We start from the raw sequence: 17,724 nt of genomic DNA, 5'->3' as shown, positions 1-17,724 counted from the left end.
GGGTTTCTGCCCGTCTCAGCGCTGCCCTCCGTCTGTCGTAGACTTCAGACTGTCCCCACCATCACCATACAAACTGGCCAGGCGGAGGATCCCGTATTTGGGGCCCCTCTCACCGTCCTGCCCTCGCAAGGGCTGGTGAGGCACTCTGGTGTGGTGGCCTCTGGCATGAGGCACACTTCATGGGACATCCCGCCCTGCCGTTCACTAGTCCAGCACCCTCGAGCAAGTTCTTTAACTTTCGTGAACCTCAGTCTCCCCACCTATAAAATGAGTGTGACAGCGCCCAGCTCACACGGTTGCTGTGAGAATTCCACAGGAGGACACTCGCAAGTGCCCGGCTGGCCCGTTGGAGATGCTCAGCTAAGGGAGCTGTCGGGGGTCGGGGTGGTGCCATATCCTGGAGTGGAGCGGTCCTAACGGGCCCTCCCAGGCCAGCCTGCCTCCCTCCCCCTCCTCCTCTGCACCTCCCTCCCCCTTCTCCTCTGCACCCCTCTCCCATGGCCTTACCACCCCCTGCTGCGGCCCGCTCCTAGGTATCGGCTTGCCCAAGTTCACCTGGCAGGAGGGCCAGAAGCGGCTGCCGCTCATTGGATGTGTCCTCCTCCTCATCGCCCTCGTGGTGTCACTCATCATTCTCCGTGAGTTCAAGGGAGGGACCAGGGGAAGGTTCTGGTCATGGAGGGGTGGGTTGGGGTCCCCAGATGGGGGCACGCAGCAGGGAGCCAGGGGTGGGGAACACACACTCGCCTGGCTACTGTGCCCCACAGACAGACTTGCGAAAGGCCGTGGACCACTGTCTCCAGGCCCTTTGAGCAGCTAGGTTGGTGGAACCGGGCTCAGGCTGCACTGGTGCTACTTCCTGCCCATCTTGCTTGGGAGAGTTAGACACTCTGGGCTCAGTTTCTGCATCCTCGAGTGGGATTTCTTTCATTCAATGCATTTGACTTACTATGCACATTCCCAGTCAGCTCTCATAAAGACTTCACTGGGTTACGAACCGTAAATGACATAATGGCACAGTGCCTGGCACAAAATCTATAAATGCTAATTATTAAAAAAATATATGAGCACTGATTATAGAAAGTCTCTGGGGTATTTCCAGACAATGGGATAAAGGGTTCCAGGGTTTAGGCTTCCTCACCCCCCTCCCCACCCTCCACCCAAACACACACACACTTTGGAAAAGATAGGACATGGCCCAGGGCTCTCTGCAGAGGGGAGGCCAAATGTGACTGTCGGGAAGAGGTGACAGCTATGTGGGCCAGGGTGGCAGAGACCAGCTCGTGAAGGGTCAGGTGATGGCCCGGAAGATGGGAGAGCATCTGAGTGGGATATGCAGCTGCGGGAAATGTAGGGGGCCGTGGCAAGGTCAGCACGGGGAGGAGGAAGGGACCTGCTTAGCCATAGAGGAAAAGAGTATTTGGGGACCTGGGGTCTGTCTGCCTGGTTGGGTAAGGCTGAGCTGCAAGGTAGAGAGCTTCAAAGGCCAGGCTAGCGGGGAAGGCTTCTGTTCAAGAGGCAGCACAGTGTGGGGAGGAGCCAGGTGCGTGAGTGTACGGAAACCAGGACTGGCAGGGCTCCTCCAGGACGAGCATGACGCAGGAGGAGGTAGCGAGCTGGTTAAGGGCACGGCACGGCTTCCCCATAGCATCCTGGCTCTGCCACTTGCCAGCTGTGTGACTGCAGCAAATTAATTAACTTTCCAAGCCTCGGGGTCCCACCACCTGCCTGACAAGGTGCTAGCATCATTGTCACAATGCACATAAAGGCCTCAGCACAGTGCCTGCCACATGGTGTCCATGTGAACCTCCAGCCAGGATGCGCTGCTCTGCTTTTCCTGCCCCTCCCACCCCTGGCAGTCCTCGGAGCAGTAGGAATGACCAACCCATGGAGGGATCAGATGGCATCCAAGGGTGGCCCCCCGGATATAGTTATAATCATAGTGTGGTTTCACAACGCGTCCTGGCATCCACTGACTGTCAAGGTGACCCTTGCATGGTGGCTCTGCGGGCATTCCAGGAGGGACAAGTGCAAAACATTAGGTGGCATTGGTGTCCGGGTCTGCAAGGGGCAGACACACAGGGTGACCTTCACCATGGGTGCCCGAGCGCATGGTAGGGCCAGCGGGGGTCAGGCTGAGGATGAGGGGCAGTGCAAGGAGTTAGAACTCAGGTTTCTTGGGCACCCAAGGCAAGGTGTCTTCAGGCAGGAGGGAAGGGATCCTAGCTTGAGAAGAGGTTACTGTTCCAGACAGAGGGGGTCACGAGGCTGACTTTCACGCATAGTTTGTAAAGCCTGGGGGCTTGGGAATCAGCCACCTCAATTTGCTCTTTGAGAGGACATTTTAAGGCATAAAGACAAACAATGGGGCGAGAGCTGAGCAAAGAGGACATTGCTTGTTTAGGGGAGAGGGAGGATGAAGATCCAGGAGCTTCTGGGGCCGAAAGACCAGCCTTTGAGAAGACAGCATGGGTAGTGCTTGTGTGTATGGACTGTGGAGACAGAAATTTCTCTGCTGTGACCCACAGAGCACAGGGATGACGGGATGTCAGGGGGGCTCTGAGAGGCCGGCTCTGGGATTCTGGAGGAGGGCTTTCTCTGGTTGCCACTCTGGCCAATGTAGGGCACTGGAGCTTCCAGTGCCCACCTCTGCACCTCCCTCCCTCTCTCCCCACCTCTCTCTCTCTGGGGGGCTGCTCGAGTCTGCCTGGTGCTGCCCTGCTTGCAGGAGCTTTCCAGAGCATTCTGGAGCATTCCTGAGCAGCCTTTCTCTCCATACAGATGGGGGAAGAGAGCCCCAGAGTCCGAGAGGGATTGCAGGTCGGTGTCTCCGAACCCCCAGGGCCTTGGGCTGCTTAGTGTCTTATCTCCCGGGGCTGGCGGTGACCCAGCTGTCTGCTTCACTGTTTTCCAGTCTACTTCTGGCGAGGCCACACGGGGATCAAGTACAAGGAGCCGGTGGAGAGCTGCCCCACCCATGCTGTGCGCTGTGATGGGGTCGTGGACTGTAAGCTGAGGAGTGATGAGCTGGGCTGTGGTAAGGACACGGGGCATGGGTGCATGTGTGCTTGAGGGTGTGTGTCTTTGTGTGTGTGTGTGTACTCTGGTGACTGCAAAATGTGTATCAGCTCACATGGGAGCCAATGGACAGAGAGTCGGAGGACCCAGGTTCTAGTCATAGTAGACTTGGGTCTGAAACTGGCTTTGAGTGCTGTGTGACTCGGGCAAGTCACTTACCTTCTCTGGGCTTCATTTTCCAAATTTGTGAAATGAGTGAACTGAACAAGATTAGTGGTTCTCAGAATCTGACCGCTCCTGAGTATCAGATAAAATACAGCTTCTCTGGCTGGAGGCAGGTGTGGGGTCCAGGGCCCGGTCCACATGTCCCTCGTCTTTGCCCAGCAGGTGACATCTGACCTGGTACCCCTATGGTTTCATAAAGGTCAGTTTGTCAAGGGCTGGCCTAGGTGAGCCCAAAGATCTCTTTGAGCTCTGATCTTCAGTGGTTTTTTGGTGCCTTGTCTGTGTCTAGCATCATGTCGGTGTCTCTGGGGGCCTTTCACCTGTGTGTCATTGCCCATGACCACAACTCTCTGTGACTGAACACGTGGTCCGATCATAGCCTGTATTCCCCTCCTCACTCTCTTGTTTGGGCATGTCACTGCCCCCTTGGGGTGATGGCTCCTGGCAGTGCTCACCCCTTTTCCCAGCAACAGTCCCTTGGGGTCTGTTGCATAGAGAGCTCTCTGCCTGGCCCCCCGCCCCTGCCTTGGCTCTGCCTTTCCTTAGCATCCGGGGCTTCTGAGCCCTGGCTGGTGATCATTACCTCCTGGATCTGGCTCCCTGACATTCCCCAGGCCTCAGCGATTTTACTGCAAAGACCTGCATTGAGACTCAGGACAGGAGCATCTCAGAGCCTTACTCGGTACATTGCTCAAGAACCGGTTGCTGAGCACCTGCTCTGCCCTTCTCTTGTCTGGCAGTGAGGTTTGACTGGGACAAGTCTCTGCTTCAAGTCTACTCTGGGTCCTCCCACCAGTGGCTTCCCATTTGCAGTGACAGCTGGAATGATTCCTACTCGGAGAAGACCTGCCAGCAGCTGGGTTTCGTGAGGTAAACCTTCTCCCCTCCCCGCGCCGGGGGTCCCAGCTTCAGGGATGTTTTGTGCTCTTTGCAAGGGCGTCTCAGGCTCATCATGGGAAACTCCTGTTAGAAGGACTCTTGAGGACCAGGGTGGACGGCCCTAGCTCAGGACACTCTTGAGTTATTCAAAGGGACAGTGGCCCTAGGAGCCAAAGTCTGGGAGCAAGTGTTCCTCATGAGGCCAAAGTCATGATTTGTAGACATGCAGTAGGAGCACAGTCCTGCATGATCTCTGCATCAAAGCAGCCTTGTGTCCGTGATCACATTTAATGATCATGGTGGCCCTGTTGGGGGGCAGGTAGGGCTTCGGGCAGGCCTTGTCTTGTCCTCCTCACAGCTGGGAACTAGAGGCTCAGGCTCTGAGCTACAGCAGCTGTGGCTTGAGCTGGACCTCATCAAAGAGGGAAGGAGAGGGGCAGGTGAGGCCAGCTAAAGTCTTAAAATCTTTGGCTCTAAAGATTTTACACCAAAGCAGATGCTGGTGGGAGGAGCAGGGAGCAGGGTTATGACAGTCTTCCCCTTTGAAACAGTCCCCCGTGCTCCCCTTGTTTCCAGGCCACATTGCCAAGTCCATCTTTCCTCTTGGTCTGAGTTTTGGGGTTCACCAATGTGTGTGAGGTTGTGGCGAGGAGGGTTTAGGCTGTCAGTGCGGACTCTCTGCAGAAGAAGCACCTGAAGACCAGGGCTCAGAGGCTAGGACTTAGACGCTGCCCTCCGCTCTCACCTCTGCTGCAGAGTTCCGACCTGGGAGAGGGGAATCTGGGGGATCTGGCTGGAAGAAGTCAGAATATCTTTTATCACTGAGTCGTGCGACCTTATGCAAATCGGAGCCTCCCTTGAGCTTCAGTAGATAGTGTCATTTGTTCAAAGAACACAATTGAGATTTGATATGGGCCAGAGACCATGTGGCACCCTGACAAGATCCCTGCCCCTGGAGAACCTCCAACAAGGTGTTGCGGGAGAGAGGCTTAACCCGATAACCACAGCACGGTGCTATGTGTGAGGATAAGGATCTGGGAGAAGCGCTGTAGGCACGCAACGGAGAGGGCACCTGACTGCACCTGGGGGAGGGCAGGGAACGGAGGAGCCCCTAGGGAGAGGAACAGCCCACGCAAAAGGCACACTCTCATGCAAAGGCACACCGTGTTCTAGAAATGCACAGAAGTGCCACACTGATAGTGGCCCATGGATCACCCCCATCAGAATTGTTAAAATGCACCCCCAAAATCAGAATCTCTGGATTAGGATTTAAAACCTGCTTAACAAATGCCCCAAGGCGATTCTTATGTGCACTGTGGTCTGAGATCCAGGAGGCAAGTGCAAGGTGCTCAGACTTTAACGTGCAAAGCCATAACTTGGGGATCTTTAAAATGCAGAGTCTAGCTCAGCAGGTTTGGGGTCCTGCTGCTGCTGGCCCATGGATCACAGTTTGGCTAGAAAAGGGCCAGGTTAGTGTTTCTCGAACTTTCACATGTATCAGAATTACCCGGAGGAGAACCAGCTAAAATATAGAACCAGAGTTTCTGATTCAGTGGGTCTAGGGTTACAAGGACCCAAGAATTTGCATTTCTAACAAGTTCCCAGGGGGTGCTAATTCCGCTATCAGGTGAGTGCACAGGGCTCGTGGGAACCGTGGGTGGGGACTGAGTGTATTGGGCCTTAACCACCTCTGGTCGCTGCCAGCAGGACTATGATGCCTCTGGGGCACCGGACAGTTTGTCTCTGGGCTCATTCTTCTTTTGCTCCCCTCTCTTACAGTGCTTACCGGACAACCGAGGTGGCCCATAGGGATCTTGCCCACAGCTTCTCCATCTCCAAATACAACTCTACCCTCCAGGAAAGCCTCTACAGGTGTGGCGGTATGGGCCAGGCTGTGGGCCTGTGGGCAGGGAAATGGAGGAGGGCTTTGAGTCAGGGAGTCTTGCCCCTTTGGCTTTTTGGGGACCCAGCCTCCTGGGGTCCATTGTGCGTGTCCTGAGCATTCCAAAAACAGTCCTCATTTGCCATCTGTCTCCTGACTTGAAAGTTCTTACCGAAGCTTGGAGCAGAGACAGCCTCAAGGTCCAGGGTGGCCCAAGCATTTATCTGGGTGCCAGAGAGAATGAATAAACCTTGGGGCTGCCAGCCCGCCAGGTGTTTGGATTGGAAGCTACTGTAGGGAGTGGGCTTGGAGCGAGGAGGGAAAACATCATTAGGGTTAGTGGGAGGGGGAGCAGCCACAGGAGGAGGGCCAGGTGCATGTGGTCAGGGACAGGGAGGCGTGGCTGAGAGGCACCGGCCCCCTCCTGGGCCTTGCCGCCATCTGTCATCTGTGCACTATGGCCCTGCCCTTGTCCCCAGCCCACTGAGGGGAGGGTGGAGGGGGGCTCCACCAGCTAGCAGTGTTTACCTTGGGGAGGGAAAGACCGAGCCAGGCTCCCAGAGAAAAAGGGATGGAGAGGGGAGGGAGGAGAAGGGAATTAGCTGCAGCCCAGCTGCTTGCTTCATGCTAGCTGTTTTGCATGCTGCATTGCCGGTGGAGCACTGAGGAACTGGCAGAGGAGGGTCAGGCTACCTGCTCAGCTGTGGAAAGGTGCTGGGACAATGAAGTCATGGGTATAGAGGACGTGGATCTATCTACCCAATGTGTGCAATCTACCATAAGAAAAGTGGGGGTGGAGGTGGGGACAAGAGTGGGGATGGTTTGCACTGAGCCATCCCCATTCCTGAAGAAAGCACCAGAAGGGTCTGTCTCTCTTGGAGGGAGATCAGAATCTTTAATCTCAAGCAAAGGAAATGGGATAGGAACTTAGAAGGAGTCAATCAGGGAAGGCTTCCTGGAGGAGATTTCTAATGTGCCCTTTCCCCATTTTCCGTGTCCCTTCGTGCAGGTCTGAATGCCCTTCCCAGCGGTATGTCTCTCTCCAGTGTTCCCGTAAGAAGATGCTCTTCCTCCTGGACTGTGGCCTGTGTGGGGTGGGAGTCAGGGAGCAGAGGGGTGGGGCCTCTGTGGGGGAGATGACCAGCCATGGGTGTCTCAGCCAGGAAGATGGTCTTAACCAGCAGGCCTGCTTAGGGGCTGGGTTCCCTCTAAGGCACTAGGACAGTGTCAGGGTAGCACTTCCCCTTCTCCTGACTCCACTCAGCCCAGCAACCTTGTTCATAGGGGGGCAGCCATTCAAATCTCTTGGATGCTGGGTGGTGGGGAGGACTGGGGGAGCTAGTCTGGATCAGTGGAAAGCTCTCAGATCAATAGATGTGGAACTGGATCTAGGGCCAACATTTACTGAGTATATTCTACTCTTACTGACTCTTGATAAACAATTGCTTCTGGTTCTCGTGAGGCAGGTGCCATCACTGCCCACTTACTGATAAGAGACCAAAATGTTTGTCTTACCTATGGTCAGACTGCTGGTAAGTGAGGAGCTGGTATCTGACCTCGGGCCTGACCCCAAAGCCCAAGCTGTTAACCAGCCTACAAGTGCTGTGTTCTCTGATAAAGGGCGGGGGGGTGCTCCCCAGAGCAGGTGGGCACAGGGCTATGGACAGGGTTGCTGTGGACAGAGTGTCCACCCCTCAGACCATTCTCCCCCTTCGAAGAAAAAAGGGCACATGTCTGAACAAACTCCAAGGACTGCCTTGTCCACAATTTTGGGGGGATGACTCCAGAACATGCTTGGAAATGTTTCCTTGGGGGTACGTGCAGGGTCCTCAGTAGCACTAAATGACCCTTTGGGGATCCATATGGGCATAGACCCACCTGTACATCATGGAAAGTTGATTTCTCCTTTGTTCTGAAATGCTGCGACAGGGCTCATCAATTCAGGGTCACGTCAGACTTGGTCTGCTTCCCCAAGCTCCCAATGGAGACCTTGGTGCTTGGCACAGTGCCCCAAGCTTCAGGCACTGAGAGAGCGCTGGTCAAGTTAAGGAAAGAATGACTGAGTAGGGGGGGATGAGGAAGCTGCCTAGGATGGAACTTCCCACCAGGCGATCCCAGAAATCTGACCCACCCGGTGGGAGCTCTGTCCTGGCAGGAAACAGCCAGGCCACATCAGATTCAGTGAGCAAAGCTGTGTCCGTGGGCCGAGGGGTGCCCTCAGCAGGGGGCTGCCTAAGCCTGGCCCGGGCCCAGGGAGCACGGGGTGGCTCTGAGAGCAGCAGAGGTCACGGTTCATCTCTTCTGCTTCTCCCCAGACTGTGGGCTGAGGGCCCTGACCGGGCGGATCGTGGGAGGGGCGCTGGCCCCAGAGAGCAAGTGGCCTTGGCAAGTCAGTCTGCACTATGGCACCACGCACATTTGCGGGGGCACGCTGATCGACGCCCAGTGGGTGCTCACCGCTGCCCACTGCTTCTTTGTGTAAGTGCCCAAGGGGTGGGTGCCTCTGTGCCCCCAGGGTTGGGAGCACCGGGCAGGGCTCCTGGCAGACTGACTTGTCTCTCTGCGGAGGAGGGCTTGGGTCGGGAGCCGGGGCCCCCAGGGCCAGGCGGTGCTGCTGTGGCCGGGGCCATGATCTGCAGTCGCCATTTGGTCCTGGGACTATGCATTGGGGTTACTCGCTCTGAGCGAGGCCCAGAATGAGAAAATTAACCTTGATGGCCTGGAGGAGGGTGAGACAGGCTCATGAGCCTATCCCTGAAGAACGGGGTGAAATAAAGAGGCTTTGGGTTTGTTGCCACTTCCTCCAACTGGAGCTTCCAGGAGAGGAGCCCGAGGACTCAGGAATGCTGTCCCTGGAAAGGAGGGATGGGGATCGCAGGCAGTGTGGTGCAGTCAGCTTCTAACTGTCACCAGCCAGGCTTGTCCCTTTGGGCTGGTGGGCAGGAAAGGGCTCTAAGGACAAGGCCTCAGGGGCATTGGCTTCCCCAGCAGTGAGTGAGTCTTTGGCAGGTCCCTTTTGTTCTGTCTAAAGCTCCATTTCTACTGAGGATAATACTGCTGAGAAGTGTCCTGTCCACCTCACAGGAAGGTTGGTGGCGTGCAGAGGAGACAATGGGGTCGATGCATAGAGATCGCGCCCATCCCTCCTCTTTATTTTTGTGAGCTGCTGGGTGGCCAATTCCAGACAGGATTTTGGAGGCAGGGGATTGTTCTGGAGCCCTGGGCTAAGATGGAAGGCTCCTTTCAGAGGTCCTTTCATCCATCCCCTTGCCTGTGAGCTGGTGTTGCAGCTGCAACTTCTCTTACGTGGCAGATGCTGCCAGGGGGCCTCCGCCAGACAAGAAGCCAGACCATGCTCCCTTGTGGCTCTTGCAGGACCCGGGAGAAGATCCTGGAGGGCTGGAAGGTCTACGCGGGCACCAGCAACCTCCTCCAGCTGCCTGAGGCAGCCTCCATCTCCCAGATCATCATCAACGGGAACTACACGGATGAGGAGGACGACTATGACATCGCCCTCATGCGGCTCTCCAAGCCCCTGACCCTATCTGGTGAGTCACAGCCGCCCCAGCTCCTCCAGGCAGCCCCTGGGGCCCAGCCTTGCAGCATCCAGGGATCCCAGAGCCTCAGCATGGTGGAAGTGAGAGGCTCTTGGGGATCATTTAATGGAACATCTCTACTTTACCATGGGAGACACTGAGGCCCAAAGGCTGGAAATAAGGTTGTCCCAAATGACACATCTTACATTGCAAGTTGGTGACAGAGATGTCTTGGATACCGGTCTTCACCAATATATATACACTGAATTGTTTCACTCATTTATTGAGCACTTAACAGGGGCTGGGCACTGCGGTAGGCATTTTACATCTGCGATATCACTTACTCTTCACAGGCAATCCTGTGGAGCAGGTACTATTATTAGCTTCTTTTTATATTTGAGGAGATGGAGCTTTAGGGAGAGAAAATTTCCCAAGGCCACGAAGTAATAAGTGGCAGCTCCGGGATGGGATCCTGGTCTGTCTGCTTCCTGAGCAATGCTCTTCACACTGGGCTCTCTGTTGGCAAATTGCTATCACTGCAGTTGGGCACACAAAACGAGCACAGGTACAGACAGTGAATTGGCATGAGGTTGGCCACAGGATAGAGATGCTAGAGGACTTGTCAGGAGGAGATTAAAGAAGGTTTCGTCCATTAATTCACTCACTCCTGTGTGTCCTCATCGGATACTTACTGTGTGTCTGCTGCTATGCAGCGCACTGTGCACTTGCAATGGCAAAGAGAACAAAATGGGTAACACGCACACAGTAGAGACCAATGACACGATGGTGGGAACAGCTGAGGGAGCCCAGGAGGCATAAATGGGGCTTCTCTGAAAAATGATGGGTAAGGTGGACCGGGTTTCCTGGAAGCCTTGGAGGGATCTCTGGTTAGTCCAGCCTTTCTCGTGCTCTGAGCCTGTGAACTGATCTTTCCTGGCACATTAATTACAGAGGCGGTGTCCGTTATGAGTCAGACACTAGGTCATCAGAGTGGGGTGACGAGGAGGGGGAAAGGGCACTAGAGCCCCGCCCACCTGCGGGCCAGCATCCCCCCCAACCACTCCTCCTCTGCTGGGCCTCTCAGTCTGTTCTATGGAGCCCCTGGGACTACAAGGTGAGGGGTGGCCCTCTGCTCACCTAAGAGGGGCTCATCAGTCTGCAGGACCAGAACAGGCCTTTCCAACCTTGTCAAACCCAGACTCCATTTGACTAACCATCCAGATCTCCTATTACTTCCAACTCTCCTTAATGTTATTTGGAATTCCAGATCAAATTAAGTAATTTGTAAAGCTATTATAACGTTGCATATGCTTTTCAGACAATGGCAGTCCCTCTCCAGACTCTGATAGGCTCCTGCGTAGGAAGCACACCTCCAGTCTGAGAATCACAGCTTAGATTTATGTAGTCTTCTGATCAGACCACGTGCCCTAAATTTTGGTTTAGAAATCAGAGCAGAGTTTCTTAAACTCCTCTGGCAGGCGGAGAGCCCTTTCAAGTCACCATACTATCTGAGAAGACTTGTGAAAACTCACCTATGAATTTAACTTCCCCATAAAAACGAATGGAGGATATAATTGTGTCACATGTTTTGAAGACCCTACATCTTAAAAATGAGCATATTTTAAGAAATTATGTTTTGCATTTTTCTGGCTAATAATTGATGCCATACCTTTATTTCTTTTTTGTTTGTTCATTCTCTAGCAGACAAATATGTTAGACACCAATACTTGAGCCCAATTTGTAGGAGAGGAATCTAGAGTTCATTCCCTCTCCCACACTCCCTTCCACTATGTCGCTTCTTCCTTTCTTCCTTAGGTTTGTTGAGTAGTTTGTGTCAGGCACTATTCTAGGTGCAGGAAGCTGCGGTGAGCATAACAAACACTTGGGAACACTGCAAACATTCTATCAAGTGATATTTTTGTCTTGCAAATTGGAGTTTGGTGGTCTGTGCCCTAGTTTGTCTAAAGATCCCAGTCCTAGAGGGGGCTGTGACAAGGTGTACAACAGTACCTTCTAAATGCAGCAAGTGAGCAGTGGTTCTGTGCCTCTAGGGATGTGCTCTTCCCACTTGGAGAGCTTGTCTGACCTGGAGGGAGTGTCTCAGGCCATTACCAGCCCAGAGGTGCTGTCCCCAAACCAGGCTGGACACATGACTGAGAGATGCCATGGTGATAATGCCTGGGACTTAGCCTGCTGCTGCTCCTTCCTCTGATGGGTGGGCATGGAGGAAGCTCACTCTTTAGAAGGGAGACCCTTATGACCATCGGGATTGGCTTGACATAGGGGAGCTTCCAAGGCCTATGCTTCTGCCCACATGGCCCCCACTGAGATCAGAATGCTTGAGGGACTCCAGCAGCAACTTGAATGCTGAGAGTCAAGATAAAGTGACTGAGTTTCTTGCCTGGTCAGTTTGAGGCCCTGGAAGATTCAGAACCACACTGGGGGCAAGGAGGGAGGGTCCTTGGACATTGGTACCCCTGTCCTTCCACACTACCACCCCAGCTGAAACCTCCAGCCTTGTCCCTGCTCTGATGCCTTGAGGTCTTATTGCAGCTCACATCCACCCTGCCTGCCTCCCTATGCATGGACAGACCTTCAATCTCAATGAAACCTGCTGGATCACAGGTTTTGGCAAGACCAAGGAGACTGATGGTGAGAGGCGGAGATGCTAGGCTGTGTCTCTGTGTGTGTACACATGTGTCTATATGGAGAGTGTGCGGGTGATGTGTCGGGGTATATAGAGGAGGGCCTATCTAGATGAGGTTTTTGGGCAGAGAGCTCCATGGGCCTGGGTGTGGATGTGTGTGTTCGCCTCACCCCTACACACAGCAGACCAGTTTATGTCACATCTCAGAGCACCTATTAGAAACTTTTGGTTTCCTGAATTCCACCCTTGACCCATTCTCCCCATTTTACAAATGAGGAAACTGAAGGCCTTTGGGGCTATGTTACTTTCCCAGGGTCACCCTGGTAGTTTCTGATAGACAGAACTAAGTCTAGAATAGTCTAGAATAATCTAGAACCTGTTGGCTGGTGCTATCTGCATCATACATACCACTTCCTCACAGAGCCTCAGTTGTTTCTTACGCTCTGGATTGACACTTCTGTTGAGAAAGACCCCCATTAAATTGAAATTTTTTTAAAAAGTGAAAAGAAAAGGAAAAAAAAAAAGACTTTTTTTTGCTTTTGTTTTTTAGCATATGCAGCTTTAGTCAATCAAAAGAAAAAGTCCCAAGTGTACAAGTGAAAAAAATACCAACTGTTGACACAAGCTTAACCAATCTTAGGTACTTTTACATACAGCTATAGAAGTTCAAAAAAGCTCTCCTATAAGTGTATACAAAATGTGTTTATATACAGATCTGTTCATAGGGACCTATACGTTTATTTCCCCAGAACCCTCAGGTGCCACCTCCCGGTGAAGATACCAACACTTCACTCACGTATCTTAACAAAAAGAGGAAGAGTATTTCCAGGATTGACAACACTGTGCATTCTGTATTCAGACCATGTAGGCACCACTTGGTTGGCTAAGATCCTTCCATCAATGCAGACCACACGAGGTGCCTATGGCCCCCTAAATTCAGATCACACCAGGTGCCTGTGGCCCCTAAATTCAGACCTCAGCACTAGGTTCCTGTGACCCTCTAAATGCAGACCACACCAAGTTTCTACATCCCCCTACATGCAGACCATACCAGGTACCTGTGTCCCCCTAAATGCAGACCACACCAGGTGTCTGTGCTCCCCTAAACAGCTTGGCACAGAGCGCTCCAAAGTAAGAGCCTATAAACTAACCTGAGAGAAATCTGTATATTTACCTGAGTCTATGTCAAAGCCGTTGGTATGACGATGCCCTCCAGCCAAGACTACCTGGAGACCCCCTGTAGTTGAACATGTTGGTTTCATTGCTCACTGCACTGAGGGGACCATATACCATGGAGAACCATGGAAATCTTAAGTCTAGAAAGGACTTCTCACAGGACCTGGATGGTTTGGGGACGGGGGGGTGGTTCAAAGAAGTGGAACATTTCTCTAGATTGGATGCTTTCAGGAAGCAGGGATAATTCAATGATTCGACATCCTAATAATCCCACCTAGGATTTAAGAATAGGAGTTAAGAATAAACTGAATCTGAAACTATAATCAGTGAAGAAGCAGTAGCCACTTGTATTGGCCGGGAGAAGGGACGGTTAGCTTTTTTGTGGTTTGTAGCCTACCTTGTTTTCATTTATGCTTAAACAAGATTACAAAGCGGTCTTCTTCTGCCTTCCTTCATCACTATTAGAGAGTGGTCATCTCTGATGTTGGTTCTATAGGATTGTTTATACTTGGCTCCAGAGTACCTGGCTGGCCTCATTGTCAGCCTTTAACCAATTGCGGGGGTCAGGGCCACCTTTCCCTTGCTCAAAAAGATGGAGTGGTGACTGGCCTGGGAGCAGCCTTGTTCTGGTCTCAGCTCCATAACTGACTAGTTGTGCAACTGTGGGCAAGTCACTCCTTCGGCCGTGAGTTTCTCCAACTGTAAATGGATTAATTATACCTCTTTAGGGCACATAGTTACTAGATATGAACGAAATGATGTATTTGATGATGCTTGGAATACAGGAAAGCACTGTGCAACATGAAGGCAGCGTGATAGGCTGATGAGCTTGTCTCTGCACGTGTATGTGTCTGTGTTACGTGTAGGGGCTTGTGTGTGGTGTGAGGCTGTGAGTGCCCGTATGTCCTGGGTGGCCAGCCATGGGACTGGTACCCTCCACTCCCAGGAAGGAGTGAGTCTGAGTCACTGGAGAGCAACTAAAAGGTCGAGAAGCTGTCCAGATCTGGTCTCACTCGTTTCCCATCATCTCTTTCCTCAACTCAACTTCACTGAAGAGAAGACCTCTCCCTTCCTCCGGGAGGTGCAGGTCAACCTCATCGACTTTAAGAAATGCAATGACTTCTTGGTCTATGACAGTTACCTTACCCCAAGGATGATGTGTGCTGGGGACCTGCGGGGAGGCAGAGACTCCTGCCAGGTGAGGCTGCATCTGGGTGGGGCTCAGGTCCTGGGGGCGGGGGGCCAGGGGCAGTGGGGGAAGGCTGGTGTGGTGGGTTTGGGGTGAGAATCAGGTGCCCACCACATCCTGCTCAAGGACCACATCTCCCACTCTGCTGAGATGTGTGCTCCCCTCACAGGGAGACAGCGGGGGACCCCTGGTCTGCGAGCAGAACAACCGCTGGTACCTGGCAGGAGTCACTAGCTGGGGCACGGGCTGTGGCCAGAGAAACAAACCCGGTGTGTACACCAAAGTGACAGAAGTCCTCCCCTGGATTTACAGCAAGATGGAGGTGAGAGCCTGCATGGGGCACTGCACGGGGCAGACCGGGAACTCCCAAAGTGGGGTGCCTGGAAGAGGGCCCAGGCCTCCCCTTGTGTTTGGGGATTTTCAGAAGGTGCGGAAGATCGGGACAGGACAGGAATCAAATGTGGAGCCAGCCCCAGCTGCCTGTGTTTCCCTCCGTTTCCTTCCTCTGAGGGGCTGGGAAGGGGTGGGCCCAGGTTGGGTGCTGGCCCAGGAGCACCGTCCTCTCCACAGGGCTGGCCAACGTGTGAGCTCACACAGTCCATCAGAGGACGCACGTGTGTAGGAGGCCTCCCTCCTCGCAGGAAGTTAGTCTCACAGCAGATCATCCCCCCTGCTGCTGACCCAGGGCGGTCCTGCCTTCCCTGGACCTGCCATCTTAGCTGTAAAGCAGGAGCGTACACTCGCCTTCCCTCCTCTGCCCGAGTGAGGGGGGGCAGTGCAGAGAGCTCGGGTGGCTGCTCCAGAAATCCACTTAGTGGGTCTCTCTGCTTCCATGGCTCCTCCCTGCTGCCTCTCTCTGAGGAGCAGTGCCCGTGGCAGCTGGGCTGAATTTTAGGCCCTGAACCCCCACCTTCAACACCTGTATCCCTGAGCCAGCCTTACCCTGTTCTCTCCTCAGAGGGAGGTGCACTTCCGGAAATCCTAAGCAGCTATCCTGTCCCAACTCACAGCACTGGCTGCTGCAAAGACTCTGACCGGAGTGACTGGGCCACCTGCAGTGTCATCTGGTCTAAAGGCCACCAGGCACCTTTGTTACTCCCACCTCCACCATCTGCTGCCTCTGTGAATGTGCACACGTGTGTGTGTGTGTGTGTGTGTGTTCGTGTGCATGCATGCACACATGTATGTGTTTGTTGCTTTCCCAAGGTCTTCAGAAACCAGGAGAGCCGTCAGTTCTTCCCAAATCCCAGACTGGAAAGCACCTGGCATTAACAGTTTGGGCACTGTGGAGGTTCCTGCAGGGGCATCCATAATAGAAGGAGGAGAAGCCCAAACAGGGCCCAGAGAAGGGCCTGGAAGTTCCCATCAAGAATTCTTGCTCTTCTGACCCTGACTCAGAGACTAGCCCAGATGGAGTAGCCACCAGCAGCCCAGGTGACAGCCAAGTATTGGAGTACCTGGGCTGTCCCTAGCAGGAAGATGCTCCCGTTGGCATTACCAGTCTCCTGCCCTTTCTTAAACCTCCTGCTGATGCACAGGTGGGCTGCACTGTGGCTTTCCAGGCTCACAACTGTTCTTGTCTGGTCACAGGCAGTTGGAGCAAATTTTTATTTTATTTTTATATTCAAGAAATGGAAGTAGATGCATTTTTAAAGATACTCCAGAAATTCCAGGAGCCTGATGAGCCAGCATCCATCACCCCCAAAACTCCAAGGGACTCATGGGAGTTGCGACATTCCAGAGCTCTGCTAATATTCCTGACGTCAGAGGACCAGAGGAAGGAGCCCCTTTGGGGAACTCAGGGAAGAGAGTCTATATGTGGGCTGGCGAGCAGATCCATCACAGAGAACCACACTGTTGCTGCATCCAAAGGCCACAACCAGGACATGAAGAAATGGCTGCTGCTTCTCTGTGGGCCTCAGAGCCTGAGAGAGTCGAGGTGGGCAGGCCCCCACCTTGTACCCAGCGCTGTCCCAGGCCTTGCAGTTTCTTTCCAGCCTCTCTGCCTTTCAATGTTTCAGTTGTTTCAGAAACCTGGAACTGCCATGAACACTGCCATGGAGAGAAAGCTGACACTGTCCCCAGGCCCTCGGAGCAGCCATGTTGAGGATCCGGGTTGCCCTGTTCCTATAAACCATCAGCATGCCTGGCATCCATGCAGCTAGAGGCCCGGGCCTTCCCCAGCCTTTCCTCTGGGGCACCTGTTCCTTGCTCCGTCCATTCTTTCTCTTTCCTTGGGCCTACATCATGGTGCTATGACTCTCAGGGGCAAGGTCCAAGCAGGTCAGCCCAGCTCAGGCAGGCAGCTGCCCCGGGGGCTAGACCACCCTGGAAGAGCAGGCTGGAGTTTGTTAGCAAAGCTGGGTAGAGTCCGAGGGGGCTGGCTGCATGTTATCAGGGCTGGGGGGGGCGGGGGTAGGGGTTGGGTTGGGCAACATTCATGTCTACGGCAGCCCCGGCGATGATCTTTGGCAATAAATGTTTGTGACCTGAAAAATTTGTGATTGGATGTCCTGATGCCAAGGTTGAAAATTGAGATTGCCCACCCAGGTGCCCAGACAGCCTCAGTTTGGATTCTTAGCTTTGATTCCTCAGCTGTGGGTTTTGCATATTTATTTAGCCAGCCAGCCACATACCCACCATATCAGTGTCTACTCTGAACCAGGTACTCATGCCAAGCCCAGGGGTACAAAGATGAGGACAGTGTCCTCAGGAACTCACGATTGTGGTCCAGTGTAGGAAGCTATGATGAGTATGGACACCATGCTTAGAAGCTACCAATTACACTTGGAGAAGTCAGGGAGGGTTTCACAGAGGAGGTGAGGCTTGAAAGGAATCTTTAAAAAGTAAGTAAACCTTCACAAAAAAACAGACAGAGGTGGGTGAAGGGCACTCCAGTGCTTGTTCTTCTTTTCCTTCTTCCTCTTTCTCTACCTCCACCTTTGTCAAACTCGGCAAGAAGTATGATTATAAGAAAGCCCGAAAGCTTACTCAAGCATTTCCAAGAAACTTAGATAGGTGGTCCCATTGACTTCTGAAAGATATATCCTTCTTTTTTTTAAGATTTTTATTTATTTATTCATTAGAGGGGGGGGGGCAGAGACACAGGCAGAGGGAGAAGCAGACTCCGTGCAGAAGCCCGATGTGGGACTCGATCCTGGGACTCCAGGAT

At 53.2% G+C, this 17,724-nt stretch overlaps 1 protein-coding gene across 3 annotated transcripts in view; it reads left to right on the top strand.

The window, feature by feature from the left end:
• Positions 1 to 16,949, top strand: part of TMPRSS13 (transmembrane serine protease 13) — a 28,209-nt gene extending 11,260 nt beyond the window's left edge. Inside the window, exons 3-14 of one of the 3 annotated variants that reach the window (XM_055306755.1) lie at positions 534 to 638; positions 2,782 to 2,820; positions 2,915 to 3,037; positions 3,984 to 4,113; positions 5,902 to 5,994; positions 7,014 to 7,057; positions 8,320 to 8,482; positions 9,380 to 9,552; positions 12,094 to 12,192; positions 14,419 to 14,561; positions 14,722 to 14,874; positions 15,759 to 16,949. In XM_055306755.1, coding sequence (XP_055162730.1) covers positions 534 to 638; positions 2,782 to 2,820; positions 2,915 to 3,037; positions 3,984 to 4,113; positions 5,902 to 5,994; positions 7,014 to 7,057; positions 8,320 to 8,482; positions 9,380 to 9,552; positions 12,094 to 12,192; positions 14,419 to 14,561; positions 14,722 to 14,874; positions 15,759 to 15,824 — 1,331 coding nt within the window. In that variant the 3' untranslated portion in view covers positions 15,825 to 16,949. Of the gene's footprint in view, positions 1 to 533; positions 639 to 2,781; positions 2,821 to 2,914; positions 3,038 to 3,983; positions 4,114 to 5,901; positions 5,995 to 7,013; positions 7,058 to 8,319; positions 8,483 to 9,379; positions 9,553 to 12,093; positions 12,193 to 14,418; positions 14,562 to 14,721; positions 14,875 to 15,510 lie in introns of all 3 variants that reach the window. The other 2 variants (XM_055306757.1, XM_055306756.1) reach the window with 2 other exon arrangements.
• The last annotated feature ends 775 nt before the right edge of the window (positions 16,950 to 17,724 follow it).

Source organism: Nyctereutes procyonoides, unplaced genomic scaffold (assembly GCF_905146905.1).
Source record: "Nyctereutes procyonoides isolate TBG_1078 unplaced genomic scaffold, NYPRO_anot_genome, whole genome shotgun sequence".
NCBI classification, from domain to species: Eukaryota; Metazoa; Chordata; class Mammalia; order Carnivora; family Canidae; genus Nyctereutes; species Nyctereutes procyonoides.
The sequence above is the reverse complement of the archived record's forward strand: the minus strand, read 5'-3'. Positions and strand labels throughout refer to the sequence as shown.